This window comes from Schistocerca gregaria, chromosome 2, assembly GCF_023897955.1.
Source record: "Schistocerca gregaria isolate iqSchGreg1 chromosome 2, iqSchGreg1.2, whole genome shotgun sequence".
NCBI classification, from domain to species: Eukaryota; Metazoa; Arthropoda; class Insecta; order Orthoptera; family Acrididae; genus Schistocerca; species Schistocerca gregaria.
In genome coordinates, this window is record NC_064921.1 from 354,320,899 (window position 1) to 354,342,722 (window position 21,824).

Consider the following 21,824-nt stretch of genomic DNA (forward strand, 5'->3'; position numbering starts at 1 on the left):
TCACCATTTCTGGGCGCTATACTGAAGATACCAACCACTTCCTTTATCATCTCTCCACCATTCCAATTCCTTTAGTTCCTGGAGCACTACTTGTCACTGCTGACTCCACTTCCCTATACACAACCATTCCTCACAATTATGGTCTTGCTGTTAGTGAATACTATATTTTTCCAATGTCCTTGAGGCTCCAAACACATAAAACTTACTAACTTTGTTGTAACACAAAACTGTTACACCTTTGAAGGGAAGGTATTCAAACACATTCATGGCACATCCATGGGCCCTGCGTGGCACCTTCCTGTGCCAACCTGTTTATGGGCCATCTAAAGAAAACCTTCTTAGCCTCCAAAAACACCAAATCCTTGGTCTGGTTCAGTTTTGTTCATGATATCATTATGATCAGGACTCAAGTCTGGGACACCCTAGCCTCATTCCTTCACAACCTCAACGCCTTCCCTCCCATCCAGTTCACCTGGACCTCCTCAACCCAATGTACCATCTTCTTGGGTGTTGACTTCCTCCTCTGATGGCTACGTTGAAACGTCTCTCCACAATAAATCCACCACCCACTAACAGTACCTGCATTTCAACAGCTGCAATCCCTTCAACACCAAAACATTGCTGCCATACAGTCTGTCGACATGGGGATAGCTTATCTGCAGTGACAAGAACTCTCTAGCTCAGTATGCTGATGGTCTCATCAAGGCTTTCACAGGAAGAACTATCCCCCTGACCTAGTTTGCAAACAGATCTCCTACACCCTTTTGCTCACACAGCCAGAATTCTCACACTACTGCCAAAAACCGGCTACAAAGGAGTGTCCAGACCATCACATAATATCACCCCAGACTGGAACAAGTGAACCACATCCTTTGTCAGAGCTTTGATTATCTATCATCATGTCCTGAAACGAAGGATATGCTACCCAAAATTCTTCCCACACCTTTAAAGTGGTCTTCCATTGCCCACACAAACTCCATAACATCCTAGTCAATCCCTATGCTACTTCTAATCTCAACTCCTTGGCATAGGGATCACATTCCAACTTTGCAAATTAGAGTTATCCTTACAACTCATTTTCTGTTCCTGAAATTATCCTGGCCTCAACATATGTTGACCTACTATCCCCACACCCTCCACCCAACAGTTTATGCCCCCTCAGTTCTATCACCTTCTCCCTTCTCACATCCCCTTATCCTCATTTTGTGCTACCCTTTGCCAACTCATCCACCCATCTTTCGCATTCCCCTCTCCTCTCCTCTCCTCCCCCCCCCCCTTTCCCTCCCCCGCACTCTGCAAATCCCCTGTGATACAGCCTCCTGATGCTACACCTGGCAGTCTTGTCTTGTTTCCATTTAGGTCCCCCATACTCTGCCAGACACCAGTCCCCCCCCCCCCCCCCCCCCCCACACACACACGCACAATTGATACCTTTTGTCTTTTGAGACAATTTCATGCCTGTTCGAGCTGGAAGGGATGGCGATTATCTTTATGTGTGAAATCTGCTTCCTATTGTGTGTATATGTGTGTTTTCTTTTCTGAAGAAGGTATTGGCTGGAAGCTAAATGTGTAACAGACTTTTGTTGTGACTGTGTGCAATGTAATGTATCATATAGATGGTGAGTAGCAATCTACCCTTTTCCTAATATTGTTTATATTCCAGTTGTTTAATTTTTACCTAACAGTATTTGTTCCATCCTGTAATCTTGTGGTGTTTTCATTTGTTACTATTCTATAATGTATTATTCTTCTCAGTGCCCATTTGTTCTCTTTTTCTTGAGTTTTTTCATCATCTTCCCATGCACTTTAACTTCAAAGCCACACATCAACAATCCTGCCCATGCACAACACACTGCTATGTGACCTCAGGGGCTGTTGGCGCAGCATCTCATGCCCCAGATTCTTCCCACCAATAATTATAATTATTCCTATTGGTCACATTTCCTACTCCATCCTCATGTATTTTCACATTTTATTCTTTACCCTCTATTCACTTATCCAACATACTACTTCCATATCTCATCCGTTCATTCTCTCCGAAGTTTTTGTTCGTTTTTTAGATGTTTGTGCATTTTTTACCTAGCTTCATGTGTTTTTGCATATTTTTACATGTTTAAGTGTATTTTTACATGCTGTTGTGTATTTTTACACATTTGTGCATGTTTTTACATGCCTTTGCATATTTTACACATATTTTCCACTATACAGCTCCACTTACAACCAACTAACACCTTCATTTAGCCATTTCCACTACATTTCCGTTTGCCCAATGCCATCCCTGCCACAATGGATTCGTGCTCCTTCTTTTTGTACCAATTAAAAAACATATCCCTTTCCCTGGCTAAATGCGAGTCGATATCATATTCCTTAAACTTTACCTAAACCATGGAATCCTGCCACCCATCCCCCGCCCCTCACCCCCAACCCCCTCCTGCACCCACTGCTCCAACAACTTAATCACATTTTTTTTTTCTCTGGAGCCTACCATTCCTCTCACAAAGACCTTCAATGCTTCAGCTTCTGCCAGTCCTAGGGTCTCAAAATCTCATACTGCAAAGACACATCTGCATGGCGCAGGTGCCCCAGGACCATCTCTGCTCCACACACAAGACGCTGCTACTGTACAACCCCTACTACATACACCTCGTTTCTGAAAATGAATCTCTTGCTCCCCAGCAGTTGAAAGAGCATTCCAGACATGGCCGCCATAAGTTATCCAGTCTTCTGACATCTTACTGCCACCTTGGGGCATCACTATCCAACCCCAATCCTACCCACAGTGTTCCTCCGCATCAACCGCTTATAGCACCTACACCCTGCCTAGCTGACCTTTTCAACTTGCTACATCTCTCAAAACTCCCTACCAACACTCCACTAAGCCCTTCCCAGAACACTCCTCCGCTAACTGAATACATTTCCTTCAGCACCCCTATGACATCCCACACACCCAGCTTCTACATGCTCCCCAAAACCCACAAACTCAACAATCCATGTGCCCCATTGTACCCCAGTTAAAGAATTTTGGTCCTCATTGGCCAACACCTGCAACCAATTGGCTAAAATCTAGCCAACCACATCAATAATACCAACCAATTCCTTCACCAACTCTCTACCATCCCCACCCCTTCAACTCCTGGATCCCTACTCATCACTTTTGAAGCCACTGCTCTATAAACCAATACCCCTCATGTTCATGGTCTTGCTGCTACTGAAAACTAACTTTTCCAATGTCCTTCATTATCCAAACATACTACCTCATTCACTTTAACTTCATGCTAATACTCAACTACTTCTACTTTGAAAGGAAGGTATACAAACAAATCTGCAGGACAACCATGGGCACCCACAAGGTACCCTTTTATAGCAAACCTGTTTTTGGGGCCTCCCAAAATCCAAAATTCCTGGTCTGGTTAAGTTTCATTGATCATGTCTTCATGATCTGTACTCATGGTCAAGACAACCTATCTTCATTCCTTCGCAGCCTCAACACCTTCTCACCCATCTGCTTCACCTGGTCCTGTCCAACACAGCGTGCCATCTACCTGGATGTTGACTTCCTCCTCTCTGATGGCTTCATCCACCCCTCTGCCCACATTACACCCACCAAGCACCAACAATACCTGTATTTTGACACCTGCCATCGCTTTCACACCACAGAAACCCTCCCATGTAGCCTGGCCAAAAAGCATCTGCAGGGAGAAGAATTCGCCAGCTCAATATGCTGAAGGTCTCAGAAAGGCCTTCACAGACAGGCACTACCCCCTGACCTACTCTGCAAGCAGGGCTCCCATGTTATTTTCCCTCAACCCCAAATCCTCCCACCACCCCCAAGAGCCAGCAATAAAGGAGTGTCCTGTGCGTCACCAATACCACCCCAGACTGGAGCAACTGAACCACTTCCTCATAAGGGCTTTGGGTACCTATCAACATGCCATCATATGAGGGTCATCATGCTCAAGACACTTCCTATCCATCCTAAAGTGGCATTACATCACCCATCGAAGCTCTACATAATCCTAGTCCATCCCTATGTCACTCTAAACCCCAACCCCTTGGTATAGGGATCATATCCATATTCCTGGGAAGATCCAAGTGAAAAACCTGTTCACTCATCCCACCCAGCAATTATCATTCCAGTCCTGTCATAGGCTTGTCCTATACCATCAGTGACAGGGCCACCTGTGGAAGCAGCCATGTCAGATAGAAATAAATCTTTTGCAGCTATTTGTTCGTATTGTTAAATAATTTCTTCACTTACTGTAGTCACAGTACTAAAGAGGATATTTCTACAGGACAATAATGAGTGAAAGTATGTAAATTAAGCTAGCACCATTTTCCACAAAATTGAGTAAGTTAAAGTGGGTCTTTTTTCCCACATTTCACAGCACTAGGAGCTGAACACTTGTTTTGTTGTAATGTTTTGGTTTGTGCTGCTAACTGTCAGATGTTTTTGCTAAAGATCGAATGCTATTGCCAACTTTTGAGTGTAATTTTCAGAGTATCTGTGATCTGTTTGTGTATGCATTTTCGCATATGTATGTGTTTTGGTATGATATAATATTTATTTTGGTGAGCTTTGTATGTGTGTGTGTGTGTGTGTGTGTGTGTGTGAGAGAGAGAGAGAGAGAGAGAGAGAGAGAGAGAGAGAGAGAGAGAGAGAGGGACAATTTTTATCTTATCATTTCTTTTGTTAAGTGTAGTAGGGAGCCCGTACTGATGTGTTTTTGCTCATTTATCACATGGTTGTTTTCAGTGAAGGCTTTCTGAATGGGGAAGTTTTCTTGATTTGTATAAGATATTTGTCAGGGTTGCTTATTCTCATAATTTTCATTTCTTGTTCCATGTTTGTAAAATGATGGTTATGGTGTTTTAAATGTTCTGGAAATGTGGAATGGTTTGTTTCATACTTCCAACGCCTGATATGTTCTTTGTACCACATTTTAAATTCCTGCATGTCGTGACTATGTATACTGCCTCACAACTTTGACATTCAAGTTTATATATTCCTGATCACTGGAATTTATCCCTCTTGATAGTTGGTTGGCTTAGGTGTGATTGGAGGGTTTGCCCAGTCTTATATGCTATTTGGAATCCCTGTCTTGTTAGGATGTTTGCAACTCTGTGTGTTAATTTATGTGTAAGCCATTGTTTACCATCTGGTTCTTTTCCCTGTAATCTTGTCATTGTGTGTGTTTGCAAGTTTTCGGCTTGTGAGTTCTCTTGTATTCTGGAAATGATTTTTTCCCCCCTGTGAACTACATGTGTATCATATCCATTTTTCCTCGCTATTTGTATGGTTGTACTCTTTTTCTTTTCCGTAGTTTCTCTTGTTGAGTGGGAGGCTGTTTAATTATATAACAAACGTCTTGATGCTGCAAGCTTCTGGTTGTGCGGATGATTAGATGTGGAATGTGTTATTGTATCTGTGGCTGTTGGTTTTCTGAAGTGTTAAATGTATGTTTTCCAGTTTCTTTTTTATTGTTATATCAAGAAAATTTATTTGATTTTGTTTTTCTTTTTCAAGTGAGACTTTTACGTTCTGATGCCCTTTGTTGATTTCTGAGTGGAGTTCATCAATTTTTTCAATTGGCTCATCTACAAGACGAATAATGCCATCCACATATTTGTACCAATGCTTGATTTTGAAACTTTCATTAGTGCTTTTCTTTTCAAATATCTGATTTTCTAGATGACTGATGAAAATGTTTGCTAATATTCCTGATATTGGGGATCCCATGGGCACTCCATCACTTTGTAGACAATATTCATTTTAACTGAAAGTAGTTTTGTTCGGTTGTCAGTCAGAGCATATTTGTTACTTCTTTTATTGCTTCTGTGGTGGGGTTGCTGTAGGATGTGAGATTATGTTTTATGATTGCTATTGTTTCTGTGATAGGGATGGTGTTACACATATTTTCTATGTTGAATGAAGTCAGTGATGCTGCGTGTAGTGCCTGTATGTTCTGGATGTGTTCTGTTATGTTTTCTGTGTTTATCATGCTTCTGTTGTTTTCTATTTTATAGTGTTTTGTAATTAACTTTTGGAGATGTTTGGCTATGTGGTATGTTAGGGCTTTATTGAAGTTAATACCGGCTCTCACTGGCATACCATGTTTTTGTATCTTTGGTTGACTGTGGAGCGTTGGTACTTGTGGTCTTTTTGTGTGATGTAGTATTTATGTTTCTCCATGAGCACATGTTCAATGTTTTTATATGTTCGTTTTAGGTTTGCCTGGAGTTGTGTAGTTGAATCTGACTTCAGGTTTTGTATGGTGTTGGTATTTATGTATTCCTTGGTTTTTGTGATGTATTGCTCTTTGTCCATGAGTACTGTTACATTTCTCTTTTCCACTCTTGTTATTAGTATGTTGTTGTTTATTAACTTTTGTTTCAACCTTATCATGGTCGCTGCTTCTGTTTGGTTGTTCTTATTGTGCGCTTGCTGTGTTTGTTTAATTATGCCTTTTCTTTCTTTTCTTTCTAATTCTGTTGTCAGTCACATGTTTATTTCACAATTATTTTGTTGTTCTTCACATGTAAGGATGTGTTCAGTTTCTGTTATGAGATTTGCTATGTATTGGTTGTTTACTTTGATGTTGGTACAGTGTTTCAACCATTTTACCAAGAGCATGTTTTCTTTCTACTGTAGTTCTGTCTCTGTCAGATTAACTAAATGTGGATAGTGTGCCATATTCTTGTGGTTTCACGTTTAAGATGTAAATGTATTTTTGTGTCTTTCTTACTGTTAGTTTCATTATTTTCTGTATACGAAGACAGAAGGTAATATTGCGGGGCCACATGAAGTGGCTCAAAAAGCCTGAGGGTATTTTGTATCACACTTGCTATGGAACTGTTCAAGAATTAGTCAGATATCTATAGAATGTAAATTTTTGTGCAGTCAGAGTGAAATTGCTGTGGACATTACAAAAGCAACTCTTGTGAATGTTAGGACAGGTGGAAGCATCTGATGCACTAAAAGATAAAGACTATTCTATAACTTGAATCTGAAAGATTCAAGTACCTCATAGCCAAGGAAATTACCTGCAAGATTAAAACACACAAATGCATTGTCTGTTCCTGAATAATTAGTAAAAAAACAAAGGTTTACAAAAGACCTATTTGAAATTAGTTATCTTCTTCTGAATGAGAGTTGTCAAAGTGCCCAGCCAAGAGGATCTGTAGTGGCTATCCCATCTTAAAGAGATACATGTTACAGCTCCTCACCCAAATCTTTACATTATATAATATATACAGCAGACTTTAACCTGAACAGAATGCATGCACAATTCAAATTGCTACAACTGATGTACAATCATTTAATGTGCCATCTAATGGAAGAAAAATTATTGATGAATGTGGCAGGGTTAGAGAACTGCTTTAAGACATTACCCAATTGGTTATCATAATTATGACACTTCAAATGTAGTCCTTGAAGAGATATTTCATCATCTTGCAACAACATAAAACTTACATCAAGTAACAATGACACAGTCAACTCAGCCATCTGAACTTTCTTCGTGTTTCTCATGGAAACCACTGTATCAGACAATACAGTTCACACAACTTTTGTTGTTTTCGTGATCAGGGTGAACACCTAAGCTTAAAGTGTAAGCTTAAAGGAAAATAAAATAAAGAAGTTAATGCTGTTAATACTAATTGTCAGTATTGGTTTGAATTACCATGATTGGCGGTTTAACATCTGCGTGTGCTTGTAGGCTGAATAAGGGAAGTAGGCATGTCTCAGCTTGATGTTATAATTTATTAATGAAACCCTGCGGTCGGAACAGACAATAATACACTGCAATCAATAACTCATGCAAAGGTGTGAGAAAAGTTCAGTAAGGTAAATTGCTCCATATCTAACACACTTGGATTCACACTTTTGCCAAGGAGTAGAACGTGGAACAGAAATCAACAATCAAAGAGTAAATCACAGAACAACTGTCACTTGTGTATAGCATCTCTGGCATTGAGCGCGAAAGTTTCATGGCACTGTACTTTAAAACACTCGCCCATGTCATGGTGCTGGACGATGACAGAAGACGCCACACTAATCTATAAAATAAATTGTATATACATGACCTGCTTGGTAATTTGAAGTATTAATTTGCATGTTTCATTAATTTTTACATGTGATGAAACTGCCACAATTGCTCCTCCTATCCCTAAATGCTGATACTTTGTTTTTATGTCCACCTATATGCCTATATACATCTCAAGCACTTTCTTTTGCAGTCAATATACGATTGAACCCTCTTGCCTAGGTTACATTATCATTCATTTACAACTCAAAACACCTCAGATATTTTATTTGATGAGGTGGTGAAATTTTTGAGACAGTGTGCTACTATTTGATAAGAGCAAATTTAAAATTGCAGTCAGACCACTCCACGTTACATCTCACACAAACAACTGAAGAAATGTTGAACACAATACTGCTATATTGCTTCAGTCATTACTTCTTTCTTTTCTCTTTCACATTATTTCTTACTGTGTAACTGTTAGACCAGAAGCTGTATCAGTTTTTGGCTGTAATTGCTTTGGATAGGATTTTTTTTTTTTATGTAGGAAAAGACTGACTGCTACTTACCACAAAGATAACACTATGTTGCAGATAGGCACATAAGCTTTCAGCCACTGTCTTTATCAGGAAAAAGAGAAGCACACACCATTCATTCACACAAAAAAAGCACACCTCATGCACACATGACCGCCAGCAATGGCAGCTTGAACCAGCTAGTTTCCATCGTTAAAAAATGATTTTTTCATTAAGTATTACTCTGGTAATGAGCAGACCTGGTTTCAGGACAGCACATCTTCACTGATAACAAGTAAGCGTGCTGTAGAGTAGTGGTTCTTAAACTTTTTGAGCTTTGGGCAAATGTAAAAGGCTGCAAATAATTGTGGGCACACTATATACACATTTCTGAGGAATATCTTACAACAGTCAAAACAAGAAATAAATACGGTGATAAAATAACAATTAAGTCATTTTATTTTGAATTTCGCATCCAAACTGCGGAAAATACAACTTATATTAATGAAAAATCACAATATGAACAAATAATTTTTGTATGAAAGAAATATGAAAGGAAGCACGGTTGTAATCCAAATGTGACGGCTGAGTGCCATGTTGCCTCCTACCCTTTCAAGACGAAAGGCAAGAGAAACTATTAGGTGAAATATATTTAAATGAAATAATGCAATAAAACTAATGATTAGTTCAAATTATAGAGAAAAGTAATAGTGCAATACAAATAAAATGTACCTTGTGTCTACTCTTTCTAGTGTTTATGAGAAACATGAGCCCTGATGTGTCCTCACAATTTCTTCAATGTTTGGAGATATATTTGAAAGACAAACTCTCATTTCCTTGTCGATACACTGAAGAGTTCCTCTCCTTTTACATTTAATTGTGGTGAGGGCAGAAAATCCTAATTCGCATAAACATGACGTCAATACTTGAAGTAAAATGTTTAAAGCCTTTTTAGATATCGACACATATTCTTCTTTTTAGAAATCCAAAAGGCATTAAGAGACTTGGTTATGGAAAGAGGGCACAGAATGAGGCGTGTGAAAATAATTTTGCATGGCACCTACAGAACGAAATGTGGTAAGAGGGGAGATGGTTAGGAAAATTTCAGGACCAGTGTTAGTCATCCATGGATGCTTGTGCACCAGGTACCGAACAGTGACTAAGATAGTTATATTTTACTCACAAAAGTAAAAAGAGTCCACTAAAAGCACATTATTTCCACCAAAAATTGTGAAATTAAGGTAAGGCTGTTGTCATGCAGTTCTAATGAAAGGAGTTGAAGAAAATGGCCTTTTAGGCATTTATTAATTATGAGTGATCATGTAGCATGCAACTTGCAGTCCATGGTTGCAGTCTTGGACTGCAAGTTTTTTACAACATATCAGATATGTAGTGTGTTGGCCACACTAAACTTGACCATGGATAAAATGTTACATTTATAAATACAGTTACATTCATTATTAAATGAATTAATCACTCCCACAACTGCATATTGTTATGATTGTAGCAATGTGACAATTATCTGACCATTCTGTTTCTCCAAACTACAGCATTCTGCCATCTGAATAAATATTTTTCTCACCCCACTGTGAATTACACTTTCTCTAGAATTCCTTACATTTCTTGGTGGTGTAAGAGACGACCCCAATGGGCCAGCAATGGCTTTATCTTCAGTCCTTATTTTGTAATACCTTTGCCCAGTTCCCAAACAGCCGCTACTGTTAGACAGCTAAGAGTAGCAGCAATAGAAGAGTGAAGACAGTCAGCATTAAATGTTACAAATACTGTCAACACTAAAGGAGAATAAGCCACCCTTTTTCCTTAACCAAACTGATCTATTCAACAAAACTTAAGGAGTCATTCCATATTACACCTGTTGTGAAATGGGTAAAATTGAGTAGCTATATGTCCTTTTATATTTGGCCACATTTTTTCCTAAAACATTACAGGGCACACCCATAAATGTTCTAGGGTGCACCAGTGTACCCTGGTGCACACTTTGAAAACCACTGCTGTAGAGTATTAAGAGGAGTGTCAGTGTTTGTGACATGAAGCAATGTTAAAATGTATCACACGGTTGTCCACATGATTTAAAAAAAATACGCAACTTCAACAATGATTTAATGTCACACAGTATCAACCCTGTCCAATAAAGTAATTATTTACAGGTACATTCCCCTGAATCTCTGTTGTAGTCATCAGCATTAATACAGTGATAACTGATGCACATTTCGTGTATGAAACCTTTTCAACAGAGAAAACTTTATATTAGTTGCACTGATGCCTACATGGCAGTTAAATCATTCTGCCTTCCCATACATATTTGCAGAATATACACAAAGAAGTAATAATGGTGACTCAAATCTTTGTCTGTGTGACTCAACTGCAGATGATGCTTGAGAAAAGGTACATTAAATAGACAAAATTGTAGTCAAATGGGAGAATACTACATTTACAGGTACATTCCCCTGAATCTCTGTTGTAGTCATCAGCATTAATACAGTGATAACTGATGCACATTTCGTGTATGAAACCTTTTCAACAGAGAAAACTTTATATTAGTTGCACTGATGCCTACATGGCAGTTAAATCATTCTGCCTTCCCATACATATTTGCAGAATATACACAAAGAAGTAATAATGGTGACTCAAATCTTTGTCTGTGTGACTCAACTGCAGATGATGCTTGAGAAAAGGTACATTAAATAGACAAAATTGTAGTCAAATGGGAGAATACTACATGAACAAAAAATTATATTAAAGCATGTGGGAAAATAAATAGTATGAGTACTCTGGAACACATAATAGAAACAATCTTTCAAAAGAAAGACAAGTAAAATACAGAGAAGAACTTTGTCTGATTTGCAGATAACAGTGACTATTACATATGTAGAAATAGTTTTTATTTATAAACACAATAATATTTATGTTTTCAGAATGCTGCTTCTAGCCGCATCATTTCTCATCCCCAGAATTATGAATTGTACAGGAAGATAACATATGGTCGTTCTGTGTTGCACACTAATCTGGAAATGGGTATCTGGGATGGTCAGAACCAGTAATCAAAAACAGAAATATGTTTGTGTCTGTAAATAAAAATTATTTGGATTAGAAAAGTAAACACAGTGTTAATTGTGGTTTCAGTAACAGCTCAGTGGATTTAGTACATGTATGACATGCACAGTGATTTTTCAAATGACAGCTTCAAAAGAAAACATTAACAGAAGTGACACACTGCTTCTTTATGCTGGTCAATATTTTGACATTTCTCTTTGATTGAAGATTGTACACAATGTAACACCTAGTAAATGGTTTGTAATATGAATCTAATATGTGCCTATAGAATGAAGAGTAGAAGCACCTTCGGAAAAATAAATTTATAAAAAGTAAAAGATGAAGAAACTAACTTGGCTAGCAAAAATAGTAGAGAAAATCTTGTAGGTTCAGCAGCAATTATACTGTATTTAATGAATGGTATAATGCACACTGCGATTTTATGAATGACAAAGTTCTTAAACTGGTGAATTACAACATAGATTCTTTACTTTGGTTAAGTTGTTGACATTACAATTTAAGAACATTATACACAATATAATACCCAACACACTGTACATAATATAGAAGAACTACATGAATACATACCTGGCAAAACCTTTGAGCCAGGCCTAGCCTGCAATCCACGGGCTCGTATAACTTCTACCTCCAGGTAGCCTTTCTGATAGCACATGCTGAGCTGTATGTCCCCCAGTGCTGGTGCCCCTAGCACTTGCCGGCCGACAAGCTGACCTGGACCAAGGCCATCAATGAAATCCGACAGCTGACCACCATCTTGCGCCAGCCTGAAGGAGGGTGACCACCTGTCAGTGGTTGCAGTAACTGTTGTAACATATAATCTGATTTATAAAAGAAAAATGACTCCTATGCCTGTCAGATGTGTTGCACTCATAATCTTTAGATGGAACGTGTTCTAATGAAAAATTTAAAAAGATGATCGCTTTTATGTTTTGGTTGAGATTAACTGTTAGGGACTCATAAAATTCCTTGTAGTAATCTCCTTGATTTATTTCTACATCAACAAGTTTCACTCTATAGCCCTCAGAATAAAAGTGTTCATAAGAGCAGTTGTAATGAATCACAACAAATGTGACAATGTCACCTGTATATGCTGTAGCAAAAATATAAGAAAAACATTACAAATGTCTATGATGCAGATGACCAAATCTGTTTGTTGAATTAGTGACTTTTATGTCGGTGGACAAGGTAATAAATATTGATGAATTTATTATGATGATGATACTGGTAAACTGAAGACAAGCAATGGTATGATGACAGCTCTGTATTTACTTTACAGGAGAAGTATTGATCAACAGAAAGACACATAAAAATAGCTGTTGATCAGCTTCCTAAATTTGATCTATTATATATTGCATATACAAGGTGCACATTACATTCTCTTCTGATGTTGTAGTTTGTTTGGGTCCTAGTAACACAGTATATACGTGTAGCATATGAGCATGCTCTCCAGTGAAGAATAAAAGCTTGGAAGGTTAGCAGTAATGACCATAACTATTTATGCAACAGTCTACTAATCAATATTACTTCTGTGTAGTGTATAGAAACCTGTTCTCAACCTACTATTGATTAATAACAGGGTTTAAAATACACTACCCATTACAGCAGAATATCTGTTAGTATATGGTTGTTCAGTGATAATTAACCACTTCAGGTACGATAATTTACCACTTACTGCAAGACATCTCTGATGTTTTTGAAAGCAGTAGTCCATTGAAAAATTTACTGATGAAAAAAGTGATATCTACTAAACAAAATTGTTAAATATGAGAAGACAATCTCACTAAAACAAAATAACACTACAGATGAAAACTGCACAGAAACTACACTTTATTTTAATCTATTTTATGACTATAACGTAAAAATTATGTAATAAAGAATGGCAAATCCCATAAACTTTAATAGTAGGAAATAACAGCTCTTCATTTTGTTGCTTGTGGTTCATTTCTGAGACATATACAAAGAAAGAGGATAAATAAATATTGTAGAACTATGAGCAGTAATAATACTAGTACAGTTTTGCAGAATCAAATTTTAATACAGTTTTGCTTGGGAAGCTGTAAAATATTACAGTTTAGCTGGAGTTTTCAAATGAGTAAATGTGTCATTATGTGACACAGTTTCCAGAATTGAAATCAAATTTAGATAAATATATTAACATTCACAAACAATATTACATTAAAGACTTTAAGCCTCAATACTATTTATAGCTGTATGATGCACTGCATAATTTTTGATAACAGCAAAGGCATATGTTCCCATTCCACTTTACCATTACGTATTTAACAAGCAACTCCACACATATATAAAATACTAACACTCAGTAACTATTACTGTATGTTAAGAATATAGAGCTGTTATTTATTCCAAAATGTACAAATTATCACTCACTTTTGTAGCAAAACAGGTAAGTGAATGCACAATATTCAAGCTTGAGAGTTATTGCCATTCCTTGTATTATTATGTACACAGCACAATTTACTTGACAGAAATTTTAAAAAAGTAAAGGTATTTTTGAGAGAGAGGAAGTTGTTTGCACCTGTTAATAATATACTTTGAGAATGACTCAATGACTCAAGTGCTTTGGCAATAAGCCACCCGAATATGATTCCATTTATTTTTACTGACTTTTGGTTCACTTCACATTCAAAGAGAATAATAGGCAAAGGAATACTGGGTTAACATAAAAAATAAAAATTATAAAATGGTTAATTTTAACACCAGCAGGTTACACATTCCCTAACCTCCTTGTATAGGACAGCAATGTCAACATTCCATTGGTGCCAATTTTAGTATGTGAGGCATGATAAAGCCTCTATTTATTTTATACGGTGTTTTTGCTGGGTCATCTCCCATAAATTACACCATTCCATGCAATATATAAGAGGTGTAGAATAGTATGTAAAATAGTTTAATAAGAATGTAGGATTTATTGTTATATGTGATTGATAGTACAGTGTGTGTCAATACATGCAGAATTGTCTGAACTGCCACAAGGGATGGTAATAATGTGATAACTGGAACAAAATTTTACAATTCCTAAACAACTGTCATTTTTAAATGTTGGGTTCCTGAAAATCTGAGCATGATGTGTGTTGCTGTTTTACCTGGACTGAAAATGTGAAATGCAAAACTGCTTATGTTGCTTTAACTTATATGTTACATGTCTAGCTGAAAAGTTTTATTCATCAGCAACATTGTTTCTACTGAAGCTGTAAGATCATCACATAATAGTACAAATGTTTGTTGCAATACCTACATTCTGTTGTTACTTGATCTTATTCTTAAATTTATGTACATACTACATTTAAAAAAATGATTAACTAAAATAATTTCAATGGCCTGTATAGTGCAGCTGTAGTATATTAATGGACCTATCATAAAGGAAATTGACTGAGAATGAAAGGAAAAAAAGAACAGAAAATCATCCATTGCAAATGATGAGTATTCTTCCTAATAGATTCCATTATTTCCAGTATGACACGCACAGCTGAAACAAGTGGAACTTCAAACAAGAGTTGTAACAAAAGTAATTACCCTGGAATCCATTATGAGTACAAGTAAACACTACAGAGTTTCTTGTAACATAAGAAAGTCTGTTGTACGTAACAGTATTATGAATAGACTCTTGCTACTAACCATATACCAGAGATGTTGAGACACAGACAGGCACAACTAAACATGTAAGCTTTCAGCCAGAAGGCCTTCTTCCAAAATAGACATATACATTCATGCAAGCACTGCTAACATGCACATAACCACTGTATCTGGCTGCTGGGGCCAGACTGTGAGCAATTGCACATGACGGGAGAAGTAATCAGGGTGTTGGGGGTAGCTGAGGTAGGGAGAGGGAGAGGGAGGGGGAGGGGGAGGGAGGGACGGGTATGGATGAGGAATGGTAATGCACTGTTTGTGTGAGCATACACAGATGGGGCGGACAGAGGGTAGTGCAACTAGGGAGATTCAGGAGGTTAGACAGCAGAGAAGAGGGTGGCAGGAGGGGGGGGGGGGGTGAGGAGGGGGGGAGGAAGTAAAAAGACTGTGGAAAAGAAGGCTGTGGAGTGGGAATAGGGAAGGGAATAGGTGTGTGATAGACAAGGCCTAAGAAAGGTTGAGGCAAGGATGGTTACAGGAATGTAGGGTATACTGCAGGGACGGTTCCCATCAGGGCAGTTCAGAAAAGCTGGTATTGGTAGGAAGGTTGCAGATGGCACAGATTGTGAAGCATTCATTAAAATGAAGAATGCTGCTTTGGGCAGTGTGCTCTGTAACAGGGTGGTCCAAGTGTTTCTTTGCCATAATTAGTTGGTGCCCACTAAAGTCAACAGAGAGCTTGTAGGTTGCCATGTAGAGTAATGCACAATGGTTGCAGCTTAGCTTGTAGATCACAAGACTGGTTTAACAGGTAGCCCTGTCTTTGATGGGACAGGTGAAGTTTGTGACTGGACTGGAGCAGGTCATGGTGGGAGGATGTATGGGACAGGTCTTACATATAGGTCCATTACAGGGATATGAGCCATGACGCAAGGGGATGGAAGAAGGGATCATATAAGGATGGACAAGGTATTGTGTAGGTTCATTGGGAAGCTGAATACCACTGAATGTGGGGCAGGGATGATAGTGCATACAACATATCTCATTTCAGGGCATGACAAGAGATAGTTGAAACCATGACAGACAATGTGATCCAATTGCTCCAGTCCTGGGTGGTACTGAGTCATGAGGGAATGCTCCTCTGTGGCTGGACAAGGCGACTTTGGGAAGTGGTGGATGACTGGAGAGATAAGGCATGGGAGATCTGGTTCAGTACCATGCTGGGAGGGTAATTATGGTTTTTGAAAGCTTCAGTCAGACCCTTGGTATATTTCAAGATGGAATGGTCATCATTACAGATGTGGCAGCCACGGGTGGCTTTGCTGTATGCAAGGCACTTCTTGGCATGGAGTGGGTGGCAGTTGTCAAGGTATTGCTCATGGTACGTAGGTTTAATATGAACAGAAGTACTGATGTTGCCATCTTTAAGGTGGAGGACAGCATCGAAGGGGGTGGCTTGTTGGGTTGAGGAGGGCCAGGTGAAGTGAATGAGATAGACATTTTGAGGTTCTGGAGAATGTGGATATGGTGTCCACATCCTTAATCCAGATCCAGATGATGTCATCACGGAATCTGAACAAACCTCCTTTTTTGATGTTGACCTGCACTTCAAAGATCAGTATTTCCTTGCATATCAAACCCATCAACCAACAGCTATACCTCCACTTTCACAACTCTTACCCACACCATACCAAAAGGTCCCTCCCATTCAGCCTAGCCACCCATGGCCATCACATCTGTAATGATGAGAGTAGTCCCTCTTGAAATATACCAAGTGACTCACTTAGGTGTTCACAGTCTGTTATTACCCTCACAACCTCATAAGAAACAGATCTCCTGTACCTTATCTCTCCAGTCACCCACCACCTGCCAAAGTCCCGCTGTGCAGCCACAGAGGAACTTGACTCAGCACCACCCAGGACTGGAGAACTGAATCACATTCTCTGCCATGGTTTTGACTACCTCTTGTTATGCCCTGAAATGAGAAACGTTCTGTGCTCTACCCTCCCTGCCCTTACCCAGGGTATTCAACCATCCAGTGAACCTACATAATATCCTCATCCATCCCCATATGACACCTTCTCCCAGCTCCTTCCCCCAGGGCTCATATCCCTGTTATAGACCCAGATGCAAAACCTGTCCCATACATCCTCCCACAATCACTTACTCCAGTCCAGTCACTAGCCTCACCTATCCCATAAAAGGGAGGGCTATCTGTGAAATCAGTAATGTGATACACAAGCTAAACTGCAACCACTGTACTTCATTCTATGGGAGTCTGACAACCAACAAGCTGTCTATCTGCTTGAAAGGCCACCAACAAACTGTGGTCAAGAATCACCTGAAACACCCAGTTTCTGAGCACACTGACCAACACAACATTGTTCATTTTAATGACTGATTCACCATATGTGCCATACGGAACCTTCCTTTGAATGCCAGCTTTTCTTAACTGCACTGATGGGAACCCTTGCTGCAATATATCCTACATTTTGTAACCCTTCTGGCCTCAACCTTTCTCAGACATTGTCTCACACCCACCCATTCCCTTCCCTATTCCTACTCCCCTTCTATTCCATAAGCACACCTATGGTCTTTTTTAACACCCTCCTCCCCCCTCTCCCCCCTCCCATCCTCACTGCTGTCTAACCTCCAGAATGCACCTAGCTGCCCTGTCCCACCCTCTGCACCTCTCATCCATGTATGCTCCCACAAACAGCATTTTCCCGTTCCCCACCGTACCTTGCTCTTCTTCCCTCTCCCGCTCTCTGCCCCAGCTACCCTCACAACCTAGACTGCTTCTCCTATCACGCACAGTTGATCGCAGTCTGGGCCCAGCAGACAGAGACAGTGGTCACTTGTGTGTGAGCTGTGTTTGTATGAACATGTGTGCATATGTTGCCCATTTCGGAAGAAGGCCTTCTGGATAAAAGCTTGCATGTGCTAATAGTCTTTTTGTTGTACCTGTCTGCGAGTCAACATCACCAGAGTAAGGTGAGTAGCAATCTATTCTTTACATAATACTGTCATTATCCCATCCTGTATTTTCTGTTGTTAGTAAGTCTTTCTAATTTTTCTTTTTTTTTTTAAAGTTATGTGCTTTAGCTTCTTACACTTTAAGAAAAAAGTATTTCTTTCAGTTAAAGTAGTACTTAGCAAAAATATTAACCACATACAGCAAACTGGGACATATGGGAGAGGTAAATAGGGATAATGAAGAATACTAATTTGGCTATAAGAACATATAATCAAAATAATAATTTGATTAATATTTTAGCTTTATCACCTCTACTAAGATACTAAACAGAGTGTTACTATTGATAGCAGAATTACATGTATGTATCTGAGACAAGTGGGTTGGTTCAGTTAGAAGCATCTGATCTAATGCAGAAAACCAAATTTTGAGAAAAAAGTAATTCTAATTTACTTTCACTGGAATATAACTGGTTCAGAATCTCTTGCTATCATTTCTGCCCACAATAAACGTGAGATATAAATGAATAAATAGAAGCTCATGATTACAGAGCTCATAGTGAAAAAATTTATATAGAGTTGGGGAGAAAAAGTAGAACAGGGTACAGACAAGCATCAAAACTAGCTAAGGGAACAATACGTGATTCTAAATCTAAGATGTTGCATGAAGGGCAAAAAAGACAATGGTATGTATAGATGTGACTGATCTATTTTTCTATTTGTGCTTTGCCTAGTAAACTATTGTATATGCCCTTTCCTCTTTACTGCCCTCCACCATTTGTAATTGTGGGTAGCAAAAGTACAGGATCCATGTTGCTGTTAATAAAGTACTCTTCCTATGCTTCAGTTCCATGAGTAAATTCTGTTGACTTCATCCGTGAGTAAGCAAAAACTTGTTATTTTCAGGAATATGGAGTAAAGAATTCACTTCAGTGCCAAAACAAGGAACTATTTTCTGATATTTAAAATCACAAGGCTGTGTAGGGCTACAACCAAAAGAATTGTCACATGTAGTAATACGCAAAATGTTTCGCTCATAGTATTTCTTTCAGTTATGAAAATGAGCTACCACCACCAGTTCCATAGTTCTTTTTGAGATTTTGTGTATTATTTGTATATGTAAGTCTTCTGCAGTCATCTGTTGGGATATTTATTCTATCCCCAAAGTGACCAATGTAATATGGGCAATCTCACATCCTGACAAGCAATCACTGTTCATTTTTCTGTGTTGTCATGATACACACTAAACTAATATTTAAGATGAATGTGTAGAAACAGATTATGCAGTATGTGCCAAAAGGTAAGACTTCAAGGTCTGTCTCAGTAAAACAGCAATTTGTGTTCATTCTCCTTGCCCTTGTATCTCTGAACAATGCAGCTGAAAACTTGGTATATAATTTGACAGTGGTTCATATCATTACCTTGTATCGATCATTGCTGTAATTATCTAATCTCCCCCCCCCCCCCCCCCCAATCTACACCTACTCTGTCCTCCCATTGTGCTATTCATCACTAGCAACTACGGTTTCTTCTTTTCATTCTTTGTGTCTTTTCTCTATTATGACTTCTGTTGTGACCTTTCACTGTCTTCATCTTTTGCTCTTTTCTTTGGCTCATGTAATCTCAGATTGCAGTCCCTTCTCCTTGTCTCTGACTTGTCAACTGCCTTTTCAGTTATTTCAAATTTCTCATATTTTCCAATTTTGTCTGTTGATCATATTTTATAATTGATTTCCCCACATCTGCAGTGACATAGTATCTTACATGGCTTTCTTAATTAATTTGTGGTTAATGCCATATCCTGCAACCCTTTTCTCTTAACTGTTTGATGATGAAATTTCTGGTTCTGTGTGTTTCGTCTGAGGCTGCCTACTACATAGAACTACTTTTTAGCTTAATTTATTGTAGTTTCCCTGTAAAAAATCCTTTTTGGGTCATAACTTTTATTATCAAATGAAAGGGGCTTGTCACAATATAATAGTTAATTTTCTTCATTTATTGGAAGGAACCAATGAAGTTTAAGTCTTGTGATTGGTGTAGGAAAAACATATTAATTTTCATAAATCTTATTCCATTCTATCTAGAATGAATAACAACATGCTATTTAATGGATATTGAAGGTTTCCGCTATGTACTATTTATTACAGTATAATATCATAAAAAACTTACATTTTTAAGTCATTCAACTGTTTAGGAAAAATATGGGCAACATAAGGTTCCAGGTGTCTCAGCTGGCATTCAGATAAGTATGGCATAATTATACAATACTTTTATTCTTTACTAACAACTTTTTAATATTCTTCCTCTTATGGCATGTTGTTGTGCTCTTCAGTCCGAGACTGGTTTGATGTAACCCTCCATGCTACTCTATCCTATCATCTCCAAATAACTAGTGTAACTTATATGTTTCTGAACCTGCTTACTATATTCCCATCTCTTGGTTTCCCTCTACAATCCACCCTCCCCACACATGCACACTAACCTTCCAATACTAAATTGGTGATTCCTTGATGTCCTATCTGTTGATCCCTTCTTTTAGTCAAGTTGGGCCACAAATTTCTCTTTTCCTGAGTTCTTCTCAGTACCTCGTCATTAGTTACATGATCTGCCCATTCAATCTTCAGCATTCTTCTGCAGCATCAGATTTCCAAAGCTTCTACTCTCTTCTTGTCACAACTGTTTATCATCCACATTCCACTTACATACAAGGCTACCCTCAAGACAAATACCTTCAGAACACTAAATCTATATTCTGTGTTAACAACTTCCTTACCTTCAGAAACGTTTTTCTTGCACTGCCAGTCTACATTTTACACCCTCTCTACTTTGGCCATCATCAGTTATTTCACTGTCCAGATAGCAAAACTCATTTACTACTTTTAGTGTCCCATTTCCTAATCCAATTCCCTCAGCATTGCTTTATTTATTCTGACTACATTCCATTACACTTGTTTTAGTTTTGTTGATGTTCTTTTTATATTCTCCCTCCAAGACAGTGTCCAGTCCAATGCACCACAGCATTATGCTTACTACCTGAGCCTCATCATATTCTGTTACTCACTCCTGTGAATGGGAACGCGTTATGCAGGTCTTGGAGTCAGTTGCATCCATTTATAAATGTTTTTACTGAGTTTAACGAAGGTAATGTTGGCTGGATATATTCAGTGATGCCCTTTGGCTACACTGACTGAGACATACCAAATTAAGATAACCTAAAGATGCCTAAATAAGGTGAAATGCGTAGTTGAAAAATAAAAAACTAAAATTGTAACCAAGACTGTTTTTAACCAATACTATTAAGCACTGGTTTGCTGTATGCCACATATGGATTGGAAGAACTATGATACTTCCACTATGGTGTAACATTTGCATGCAATGGGGAAAGGTCAAAATTGGGTATATGGGTACTGCTTGCTCTAAGCCAAAATCAAAAAATCAGTGGGTGCATCTCTGCTTGCCCATCATCAATTGTCTCGTGAACAACACTGAGCATTTCTATCTCGTATCATTACTGTATCTTTATGCTAACATAAGGAAAAGAAAGGAAAGATTGAGCACAAACAAAGCAGCAACTCCACACACAAATACCTGTGTGCATCCACAAAGATAGTGTTACGCTTCTGGTAGAACATCAATGGTGTGGTGTACT

General features: G+C 38.4%; 1 protein-coding gene across 6 annotated transcripts in view; it reads right to left on the reverse strand.

Moving 5' to 3' along the window:
* The window catches only part of LOC126337046 (regulating synaptic membrane exocytosis protein 2), a 1,181,006-nt gene that overhangs the window by 229,183 nt on the left and 929,999 nt on the right, over positions 1-21,824 (reverse strand). For 3 of the 6 annotated variants that reach the window (XR_007565038.1, XR_007565036.1, XM_050001371.1), the window contains one exon: positions 12,179-12,375. Coding sequence is in view for 2 of the 6 variants with exons in the window: in XM_050001371.1 (XP_049857328.1) it covers positions 12,179-12,375 (197 nt within the window). In the remaining 4 variants the exon portion in view is untranslated. Of the gene's footprint in view, positions 1-12,178; positions 12,394-21,824 lie in introns of all 6 variants that reach the window. The other 3 variants (XR_007565035.1, XR_007565037.1, XM_050001370.1) reach the window with 1 other exon arrangement.